The sequence below is a fragment of the Centroberyx affinis genome, unplaced genomic scaffold, assembly GCF_046629955.1.
Source record: "Centroberyx affinis isolate AG114_WGS23_722 - 3 ecotype Tasmania unplaced genomic scaffold, CSIRO-AGI_Caff_v1 ptg000947l_1, whole genome shotgun sequence".
NCBI lineage: Eukaryota > Metazoa > Chordata > Actinopteri > Beryciformes > Berycidae > Centroberyx > Centroberyx affinis.
Genome location: NW_027279521.1, coordinates 37,338 through 49,340, shown reverse-complemented (window position 1 = coordinate 49,340; position 12,003 = coordinate 37,338). Strand labels below are relative to the sequence as shown.

At 43.0% G+C, this 12,003-nt stretch overlaps 1 protein-coding gene across 1 annotated transcript in view; it reads left to right on the top strand.

The window, feature by feature from the left end:
* Positions 1-1,693: 1,693 nt before the first annotated feature.
* Positions 1,694-12,003, top strand: part of stpg2 (sperm-tail PG-rich repeat containing 2) — a gene marked incomplete at both ends in the record, with an annotated part of 43,204 nt that continues 32,894 nt past the window's right edge. Inside the window, 3 exons of the mRNA XM_071521975.1 lie at positions 1,694-1,805; positions 6,096-6,203; positions 11,438-11,597. Coding sequence (XP_071378076.1) covers positions 1,694-1,805; positions 6,096-6,203; positions 11,438-11,597 — 380 coding nt within the window. The remainder of the gene's footprint in view (positions 1,806-6,095; positions 6,204-11,437; positions 11,598-12,003) is intronic.

Here is a 12,003-nt window from a genome sequence, read left to right as displayed (position 1 = left end):
TGCACTTTGTAGTGACATTTTTAAATTATTGTTTACATTCTAGCAAGGCAATGCCATTGCTAGAAAGATCTCTGGCTCAGAAATAAACATACTGTAATTCTGCACAGTCATACTCTGTCTTCATTGAACTTTTATTACCTCTGCCAAGGAGGTTATGTTTTCGGTGCCGTTTGTTTGTGTGTTTGTCTGTTAGCAGGATTAAGGAAAAACTACTGGCCCGATTTCATGAAACTTTATGGAAGGGTGTAGAATGGGCAGGAATAAAAGGAAGGAAAGAAAGGAAGAACCTATTAAATTTTGGAGCGGATCCGGATCCGACTCACGAACAAGCAATAATAGCACGAACCTTGGCGGAGGTCTGCGCTCTCCGAGTGCCCTTCTAGTTTATTACATCCTATTGTGGTTGTATCGAATCACGAACCCATATCACGTATTGAATCGTATCGTGAGATTAGCATATCGTCCCATCCCTAGTAATTATTGTTGATAATGTAAAATAAAGGCAGTTATTACATTATTGGGCAGAGAGTAGCAGTGTGCTTTCAGGCATGTAGAACTGAGTTTAAAGTGATATTTTACTTCAGTAGAACATTTTAATGATTTAGGAACTATAGGAGTTCATGAATGGTTAAACACCAATTTCGACCACTCTGAGGATCTGTGGTCACCATCACACACTTACTTTCATTTTGAACTTCCAATAGATATACAAAGGCAAAGCAGACACAGGTAATGTTCTGTTCAGGAAGCAATTTCTCCTGTCTGCGAGTATTGATATTGAGAGCTCGGATAAAGAGCCGGAAGGCGGCCGATCTCCAGGGCATCTGATGTTGGAAGTCGACTGCTCCTGAACTCCTGTGTGTACTGAACGGAGAAGCTGTTCTACCAAAGTGAAATATTGCTTTGATCCTACAGCCAGTGCGTTGTGTTTGATATCGCTCACATAGCTGTTCAATTGATGGCCGTGGAGGAGGAGCCTTACTAAGCACTTCTAGGTCTGGTGGGCACGCACCCAGCACTGCTATTGGTGAAGGCATCAAGAGCTCAATAGGGAAGGCGTACATACAGTATGCACACTCACATGCACAGAAGCTGCAGGCAGACGTACACGCACACACACACACACACGCATGCACGTAATAGACACATGATTATTGGAATCATTTAAAAATGATTGATAAGCCAGTCTCCACTCCCCTCACAGTTGCTGACAGAGCCTGCTGTCTCAGTCCTCCCTTCTCTCCCTCCTCCTCTTCACTCCTCCCTCTCTCATCTCTTCCCACTCTCTCTTGTCCTCCACTCCCATCTGTCTTTGCTTTGTTTATCTCTTCCTTTGCCCCATTTTACTCATCTCTCAATGTCTCTCTCTCTCCTTTTCTCTTCACTCGTCCTTCTCTCCTCTTCACCACTTTGTTTTTTTTTTAAACTCCACTCATCTCTGTTTGCTGTCTTTATCTCTTCCCTTTCCCGCATTTGTTCGTCTGTCTCTTCCTGTCTTACTGACAATGTCCAAAGGTGAAAGGGCCAGTGGTAGAGGAGAGACACATCCTTTTTGACAGAACATCAATTTCGCATTTCATCCTTTTGTCTCTCTCTCTCTCTCTCTCTCTCTCTCTCTCTCTCTCTCTCTCTCTCTCTCTCTCTCTCTCTCTCTCTCTCTCTCTCTCTCTCTCTCTCTCTCTCTCTCTCTCAGTGCCCCAGTGACCCACTATGAAAATGTGAACCTTCGTAAGGAGCAGAGGGGCCGGGCCGAGCTTATCATCCCTCGCTACCATGAACTGGTGCCCAAGCAGGAAGAAAAGAGGGCAAGTGTGTGTGCGTGTGTGTGTGTGTGAGTGAGGGGGCGTTTGTGTCCATGTGTTGCTATACATGCTATTATAGTTGTGGAGAAATGAGAACTGTAAGAGATGAGAGCTTTTTGAAAAGTGGATATTTTAGGGTAAGAGGTTAGTATGGTGTGTGTGTGTGTGTGTGTGTGTGTGTGTGTGTGTGTGTGTGTGTGTGTGTGTGTGTGTGCTTTATGAACCTAACTCTGTGTTATTATAATTGAAATTGGTTGCTTAGCCAACAGCACATAACTGGGGAGGTAGTTCAACATATTTCTTGCTATTTTTTCCTCCCTCCCTCGTCTTATTCTCATGAAGGCTTACACAGTGCATATTTCCTTGGACAAATTATAAATATTTCTGCCATACACAACTGCACAAATAGATAGCAGTTCCAATGACAGAGAGAAAAATGGAATTCTCTCTCTCCTTTGATTCTGTATCAAGCTCTGTCCCTATAGGGAACACAATCTTACAGTACATGTCCAAGGCCATGCTAGCAGCTAAATGTGAAGGAAGCATCTCAATATCTGTCTACAGTACAATAATCACAATAAAAAATGGCCTCTTGAGTAATGCTGTGCTGACTGATGGTTTTACACTAATAGTGGAGCGCCGCTATCACACAATTTTGGAGCTGAGAACACGTCATTTTGGTTTTTTTCAGTAACACTACATTTAAAGCACATTGAGGGGCATCATAACCTATGTACCTGGATTAAGAGATTGTTCTACTGTTGTCCCAGCAGTTATTGAACCCTCTAACCCTCAGGTTTGACACTGTGCCTGTTTTAGCATGTTATATAATGTTCTTATTATAATGACTATAATGCACTCATAATGTGCTTGTGATGCCTTATAATGCTTCAGGATTCATTAATTTGAATAGTCCAATATTGAGGATAAATAATAATGTAGCACCCTAATTTTAGAGTGAGAGAACAGTCAAGGTAAGTAGCGTTGGATTTATTCAAGTAGAGTCACATAAAGTTCAATTGATTCAAAATGATATCACGTATCAGTGTATTTTTTCACCCTTAGAGGGCAGTAGAACATAAGCCTTAAATCACAGGCTGGCAACCACGCACACACACACACACACACACACACAAACACACAGACACACACATACACACACACACACACACACACACACACACACAGACATTGAAACATTGGAGCCGCTTGAGTGGATGGGAGTTACTCACCTGCATATGAACTTGAGTGTGCTGGTAGGGTAATGCTATGTGATGCCTTATTTCTCGAGTCGGTGGAGTAGAGTGGGTGAGGCTGAGTTTGAAAAATGCCGGACTGGGTTTCAGCAGGAGGTGGAGAGAGAGGTGAACGTGTCCCTGCTGTCAAGGACTTACGTTCCGACTTCTTTCTTTATTTCATTTGTCCTCTCTTCTGTCGTACATATTGCTCCACCATCTCTCCCCTCTTTTAGGTTTTAGTTTATTTACTTGTTGGTTTGGTTGTTTGTTGACCAGCTATTGGGTTCATGAAGTATGATAATGTTATTATTCTTATCCTATTCAGAGAGAGAGAGAGAGAGAGAGAGAGAGAGAGAGAGAGAGAGAGAGAGAGAGAGAGAGAGGGAGACAAGACTAGATGCAATAAAATAGGACATAGATGAGCTATTGAATGTCTTGAGATGTGTATATTCAATGTAACAGAATAGAAGACATTTCTGTTGAGAATGGATGTTCAATACTCTTGCTACCATGTTGAATATGAATGACAACTGAGGCAGTAGACTGAAATATCAACAAAACAAATGTTTTCTTTCATACCTTCATTTACCCTGTGACTTTGAACCAACAACTTTGGCTCCCAGGTGTGTGAGTGTGTGTGTGTGTGTGTGTGTGTGTGTGTGTGTGTTTGTGCCATGCTGTGGTAGGACCCCCTACCATGCAGGCTCCACTTCCATCCGTCATCATTAGTGTGGGACTTGACACCTCAACCCACACACACACACACACACACACACACACACACACACACACACACACACACACACACACACACACACACACACACACACACACACACACACACACACACACACACACTCACACACACACACATGCTGAGCAGATGGGTCATTACCTGCAGTGGGGACACCCAGGACAAACACCTTTACTTCCCAGAAATCAGCCAGACAGTCTAGCCCTAATGGCTTGGGGCTGCTGGTCTCCCATAGAGTTTAAGGCTGTGTGTAGGATTTTCCCATTAAATTGGCATTCTGACATGGCAAGGGCAGCATCTTAGCAATACAAACCACCATGCATCCACAAACTCAACAGCAAAAGTGTTGAAAATAGCTCACTGTGATAGAGATGATGGAATTTTAACTGTGGAATTGTATCTTCACCGGTGTGACGCCTGGCATAACAGGACAAAATGCTGCTTTATGTGAGTGAATATTAAGTTCAATGCCAGCTGATCCGTAGAATTTTGGGCATCTCACCCTAACATTACCACGGATGGTGCTGTTATGTTTGCAGTCAACACCTAACAGTTTTAGAAAAGGAGAAGCAACAAAAAAGTCTTGGCCAAATCCTGTCTATCGGTGGATCTGTAATTATCTACCTTAAAATTGTAAACGCTCAGACTATTGGGTCACTGGTTGTTTAATAAGTTCAGTTATCTTTATCATACTTTGCACACCTTGCCATGGTGGAGTGAAACTGTGACCAGGTCTTGCGAGAGTTGCTGATGTGTTCTGACAGCTGATTAAGTGGAATGAGTGAAGCTGTGCAGGAATTTCCTGCTGGATCCAGAGATTTCTGTTAGAGTCCCTGGAAATCCCTTGACTCCCCTAACATTTTCTGGTCTAGGACTACAGACAGAGTATCAGAGCATTTCTGGGGCAGGGAGTTCAAAAAGCAAGAAAAAAGGACAAGAAACTATTTGGGGGGATGGATGGGGTATTTGGGCATTGTTGTAAGTAGGGCTCTTAGTAGATCTTTTTCTTTTGAGGTAACAACACTGGTTAACCAAAATCATTCAATAAAAATGCACAAATACTTAACATTTCAAGAGATGTGAGATCAGAGTTGCATTTCAGGAGAAACTTTGAACGTGTCTGGAGCATAGCTGCAAATTATCCAAACAAGTGTTTACTCTCAAGGCCAGGTGTTTTTACACCAGAGAACTGAGCATTTTGCCCTATGAATAGCATTCTCTGTGCAGCTTTACATCAACGTGTGTCTGTCTGTGACATTTCAGATTCAGAGGATGAGAAACTCTTATTTCTGGCTAGAGGAGACAGTAGTCAATGTTCATGAATATAGATTGAACTGTCCTAAGGCACGGGAAAGACATATTGAAATGTGCTGAAATTCACTGCTGTTCCCTCTTAAGATTTGGGTTTAACTGCTAACAACCACCACAGAAATGTATGCAATAAATTGCTGCTGTTTTACTGCAGACCTAGTTAAACCACCTCTGGCCCAACAACTTTGTAGGTCTACCACAAATACAACAATGTCCTGACTCTGCACTAGGGAATGTGTGTGTGTGTGTGTGTGTGTGTGTGTGTGTGTGTCTCCCTTCCTCTCACTGTCATTCTCTCTGTGCGTGTGAGGTCTGATGCTGTTAGCTGGTTTACTAGTTATTTACTCAAGTGAAATAGTTGTACTGGTACATTTACCTTGAGTTGGCATCTGAGAGGTTTGTTTCCAGACTATGAAAAGAACAGGCAATACTGTGCACACGCACGCACACACACACACACACACACACACACACACACACACACACACACGTGGGTAAGCGGTAAGCTCTCTTCCTGTCACTCTCCCTTCTTCTTCAACACTATTGACCTAAATACAGTGTAGGGAAGGAAAATTGCTTTTTTCCAGCTCTCTTTTATGCAAGTGCGTATGTGTGTTTTCACACGTTTGCTTACTCATCTTCTGATATTGCTCCATTTGTCTCTGTTTTTGCCTTCACTAAGTTGTTCATCTTCATAATAGTCTTCCTCTCATCTCCTCTCCTCTCCTCTCCTCTCCTCTCCTCTCCTCTCCTCTCCTCCTCCTTCTCCTTTTCCCTTGCCTCCTTATCTTGCCTCCTTAACTCCCTCGCCCTGCTTTCCTCTCAGCCTCTCTTGCCCTTCCTCTCTCTCTATCTCACCCTCGCTCTCATTTCTTTTTTTTTAATTATTGACATGATTGACAGAGGACCAATATTACCAAAGCATGTCAGTGCATCCCAGAACAAATATTACCTTCCATTTTACATTATTCTCTCTCTCTTTCCCACCAGGGGGTTCCAGGTCCAGGCCAGTACCACATCAGAAGTCAGTTTGAGAAGCCTGTGAATCCCTTTGGCAACCTGTCCGTCTACGCTCCCCCCTTCCTCTCTCAGACCGAGGTACATTGCAAACATACAATTAGACTTGGTTTACAGAACTGCCTGTGTGTGCTCTTTGTGCGGCCTTGTGGATGAATGAATCAGGTTGGGTAGAGCATGTACTTGACACCTTACATGCTGGATGCAGTGATGGAAAATAGAGGGGAATACAAAAGAACAAAGAGAGGAGTGTGTTGTTCTTTTAGTGCTTCTTTTTCCTTCCCATCCTCCAACCAAGCGCTCCTCTGGCCACATGGAGGCCCTGCTGTAGCGGCGCTGGGATGCAGTTCATGCAAGCTAGCGTGAAGAAAAAACAACAACAACAATAAATTAGTTTTCTATGTTGCTACCGGCCAGTTGGAACCATTCAGTTTCTTAGAGTGCAAAAGTAATTTAACATCTTGAGGTTGTAGGCTGGTAATGACATTACAGATTACAGTCTCGATCCTACCTTTGGGATGGAGACGTCCACGTGCGTAAATATTGATTTAACTGACTACGGTAAACAAATTTGAATTCATAAACTGAGTGGAATTGCCCTTTAACGACTCGGCCTTAATACCCTATACGCAGAGTAAGCAGTAGGCCCATGCTGGAAAGATTTTCCAATGATAATCTATGACAGAAAAAGATATTCAATTTACAATTTCTCAAAGGAGACGGGATTTCGAAATGGAATATTTAAGATTAACTTACAGATCCAAGAAACTGAGCTAGACTTTGGTTGTTTAATTGATGTGCTGGGAGTGGAAGGTTTCTTTAGATGGGGGTGAAGATGAGTTTATTAAGAGACTCAGAGGAGAGCAGATGAAGGATGTGAAAATGTGTATTTTTACGTCTCAGGAATAGCTGAACTCCTCTGTGGCGTTGCCCCACAGACTCACTCCTGTGAAACTGTGTCTGACTGATGTCTTAATTATCACTCTGACACACACACACACACATGAATCTGTATGCTTATACGCACACGCACACATACACAGACAAAGGCAGATGCACATACATGGGTGTGCGCACACACATCTGCAGACAAACACAGACGCACACACTCAGACAGACGAATAGGTGAATATGCTAACACGCATACAAAGCAACACACTCACACAGACTAACATGAAATATATGCTGTACTGGTACACACTTCACACACTTGCGCACACACACACACACACACACACACACACACACACTGGTCCCTTCAAATTCTTTCAATAAAGTCTACGACATAAAACCCTTTGGTAGTTCCCTGATGAGAAAGAGTGATGCAAGTTTCCTGGGTGTATGTGATCTGTGTGTGTGTGTGTCTGTCTGTGTGCGTGTGTGTGTCTGTCTGTATGTGTGTGTGTGTGTGTGTGTGTCTGTCTGTGTGCGTGTGTGTGTCTGTCTGTATGTGTGTGTGTGTGTGTGTGTGTCTGTCTGTGTGCGTGTGTGTGTCTGTCTGTATGCGTCTGTGTGTGTGTGTAATAGTTGGCTCTGACCTGATTTCTCTGGCCGCATGCTGTGTTAGTGCGTCGACCCTGTGAAGTCATCACTGACACCCACTGAGGAACGTCTGTGAGCGTGCACGCGTGTGTATGTGTGTGTGTGTGCGCGCACGTGTCACAAGCCATCTCCGCCGCAGAACTAAGAACGACAGTTTTCTTAGATCTTCGTCTCCCTGTGAGGCCAGTGCCATCTGACGCTCGTATCCTGTGGAGGAATGGAAGGAGGGATGAGGGAAGGAAGGAGGGAGCGAGGGAGGAGGGAGGGAGGGAAGGTGGGGAAGATAAGAGGAACAGCTGGAATCTTCCATTCCTCTCCTCTCCTCCTCCCCCCCGCTTCCCAATTTCCCAGTATCAAAGCGTCATTTCACTTTGTGAAACTTACACGTCTTTTTTCCTCGATTCCCCTTGCCCTCTCTCATTCACCATTCCGTTTTTGTTCCCTCCTCTCCCTTTCTCCATCTGCTCCCATTTGTGTTACCTCTCTTCTCGTTGATATCGGGTGAAACTTACAAGCCTCTTTTCCTCTGTTTCCCTCACTTGCCATTCTATTTTTTTCTCCCCTCCCCTTTCTCCTTCTCTGTTTCCATTTCCTACTCCTTTCCCCTCATCTCTGATTATTTTTTTCTCTCTTCTCCATCTTCTGTGTTCGCATGTTGTTCTCTTTTCCTCTTTATCCTTTATTCCCTGTGGGACTGTCTCCTCCCTTGCTGCTTCACAGCTTTTTACATGATATAATGAAAAAATATCAACAGCTACAGTGGTACATTAAAATACAAAACATACCCAAACTCAAATTTGGGAATTTTACTGTAACGTAGTGAATAGAAAGAACACCATTCAACTCGAGGACTATGGAGGTTTACTCACCAGGTTCCCCCTTGTGCTGAAGTTTCCTTGTGCAAGACACTGTATTCCTACCAGCTGTTCTGTAACTGAGCCTGCACTCTGACCTCCCTGTCGAGGGTGCAAGCAAAAAAACCATTAGTTAAATGTTTCACAGCTAATTTGAGTAATGGCAAATGTCTGTCTAGCTCAGTTTTGTAAGTTTAGTGATAGCAGGTTAAAAGTACTAACGTAGGTCTGTTAACTTTAACCTTGTCTTTTATGGATTTAACATTATTATTGGTTGAATATTTCCTTGTGATATGCAGTTATAACATAACAAAACAGCTACTCTGTCATTTCTGTCTAGCCACAGTCACTCTTTGGCACTGGTTGAAATTCGGACTTCCGTCATTTGATGTTGGCCAGTGATGAATTGTTAATGGCTGTCAGCACAGTGCCTTAGTGTGGTGCTTTCCAAGTATTCAGAGTATCTTTTGTCAAACTGTATGTCATTCCCCACGGTTCAACAATTCAGTATGAGCATGACAAATGCAAATTTCTGCCATTCAAATACAGTCTCTGCTGGCACAAGTATGTTTCCATAGTTTCCATAAGTAAATTACAACACTTCATCTCAAAATAACTCCTGGAATACAGTGAACATCACAGATTGATGACATATATATAAGAGTATATATTCATATGTAAGAGTATTGTATCGGAGGGTGGAATTTTCCTTCTTCTGCATCATGCCAAATGGTATCACAGGCTGTTATTGTAGCTTTAGTTTCATGGGGAGAATACATGTTTGAGCCAAAGGGGAATATGGGTAAATTTTAGAGAATCTATATTATTCTTGAGGTAATATAACACCATGTAACCCGCACAGGCTCATGTGTTCATTGATTTTTCACACTGAGATCAATATTTACTATGAAGTGCCCATAGTGCGATCCATTCTCTGGCATCCCATCCTATGTAAGTTATCATGTTATTTAGCTTTGTTGTTTTTTTTTTCTGTCTCGATCATCAATCCATGTTAATAGAAAGTTTGTCACTGCCTGGCCCACAGGGGTCGCTGTGTTGTGGGCCTGTTTTTTTTAAATGTTTATTCCTTTGGTATTTTTTCATATAAGTGTTTGGAGAGCGAACAACGGGACAGAATACAAGCGTGAACAAACCAACTTCAAAAGAGATTCAGCATCGATCAATCACAGTGCCCACAAACAGGCTCAGTCAATCAATTTGAGAGTGAAGAAATGTGTTCAATCCAAGAAAGTAAGCTTTAACAAAGTCAATAGTGGGGCAACATTGGATTGGCAGGTGGCCCCGTACCCCACTTCTAGAATTAGCTTTGAATGAGCACATGTTGTTTTGGCCTTAATACACCAAGTCTTGTAACTCCTGCTCTTCTCCTTTCTTCTCTTCCATTCCTCTCCTCTTCTTCCCCTCTTCTACCTGCTCCTCCTTTACTTTTTCATTTCTTTTTTCCCATCTCACTTCTCTCCTTCTGCTAAACACTCAATAATTCAACTGTGCATTACTAACACACTTTTCATAACTCCCTCAACTCTTATTCCATAGGCTGCGTCTTGTTTAAGTGGAAGGCACAAATCGATGGCTGGCGTGTTTCCACCAAAAGGGGTCTTCTTTAAGATGCTGTGGGGAGTGTGTATGTTTGTGTGCATGAGTGTTTGTGTTTTTTATGAGACTGTGTGTGTGTGTGTGTGTGTGTGTGTGTGTGTCGGTTCATGTGGAGATTTTGAAGGGATGATGTTCTTTTCATTCCTCCATTCATCGATAATAGCCAGCTGAATGAGCTGAGTCGAGAGTGGGCGAGAAGAAATATAAGTTGACATTGAAAGACAGTTCACCTGAGTAAGTTTGACTGACAAGGCAGCTTATTTTCCTTGGTCCCTTGATTCTCTAGGCTGTTATAATCTACACGTTTTTACACTGGAGGTGAGACTGTCATGTACTTGCACGGCTGAATCAGCTCTAATACCAGCAACATAGTCAAAGAGCCAGCACCATTACATACCTGATTGTATGCATCAATCTTTGAGTTCAAGCTGTGTTCAATCCCCCCGTCTCATTTTCTTACTTTTCTCATCACTTTATTTTGCCTCTCTGCCTTTTACTCTCTCCTCTTTTTGCTGTTTCTCTTACGCACTCCTTTCTCCCCCCTCTGTCTTTCTCTCCTCTGTTTTTTTCTTTCTCTTTCTCACTCAGCTGCTTGGTATCTCTGACAGTGAAGAGATACTCTGTCAATTTCTATTCCCACGGACCAGGCAGCAATTCAGTTTGTTTTGTGTTTGGATTTGATTTTTCCGGTGTCCAGATGGACACCTTTTGTTTATTTAACAATTTGGTTGACTGATTTGTGACTGGGATGGCACACTGACTGAGCGGTTAGCGCTGTCTCCCCACAGCAAGAAGGACCCGGCTTCCATCACTGGCCCCGGTCCTTTCTATGTGGAGTTTGCATGTTCTCCCCATGTTTGCGTGGGTTTCCTCTGGGTGCTCTGCTCATATGGTTTGGTGACTCTAAATTGCCCATATAGGTATGAATATGAGTGTCTATCTATCTGTGTTTAATGGACTCTCCTCTTGCCCTCTACCAAGTGTTTGCTGTGATAGGCTCCAACCCTGCGTGATCCTGAAAAGGATTAGTGATTTTAGTTGTGATTTTATAGCAGTGCTGGTCTGGTTGATCAGTAGAAGGTGCTATTTGATTGGTAGGTCTAATGATCGACTGACACAGTGGACTCTTAGGAGTTCAACTTTTTGGCTTGATGTGCCTGAAATTTTAGTGTGTCTTGGTGGACATGATTTGAGATGCATCCAAAATTTGAATGCTCCTTTTTTAATGTCACCCTCACACTCTCCTCTAACTCTAATCTCTGTCTCTCCCTCTGTCTCTCCTTTTCCATCCCCCTCCATCAGAGGTTCAGCCCTGTGAAGGAGGTGTCGCCCCCTGTTGGTGTGTACAATGACCCGCGCTGCTCCCTGGAGCTGCTGAAGAGACCCACAGGAGTGAAGAAAAGCCCCTTTGGACTCACCGCAGTGCGTTTCACCCCCGACAACAAAAAATACTCCACGCCAGGTCAGTGTGTTTGTGTGTGTGAGTGAGTCTGAAATGAGTTCAATTTTGAGGCTGCTCAAAGTGACATTCCACTTTGATACATGAAGTTATATTTCGCAAATGTAATCCAATTTCCTTCTCTAGATAGATCTAAAATCCTTCTATTTGTGAAAAAGGCAGAAAATGTCATTGCTTTGCGTTGATTTCTGATATGTTAAATGTGGCTCTGGGCCTCAGAGTTTCGATTTGAGGTTATTCTCTATTATACAACAGTTAGTTCCGGTCGAGCAATTTGATTGGACAAGAGGCATTCCACGAGTGCTGATATTCAGTATAACAGCACTGGGACGCTGCACTGTATGTATCACTCCGCTTCACAGGTGTTCTAATGTAACCTTGAATAGGCATAGTGTTTTTCTGTGTGGAG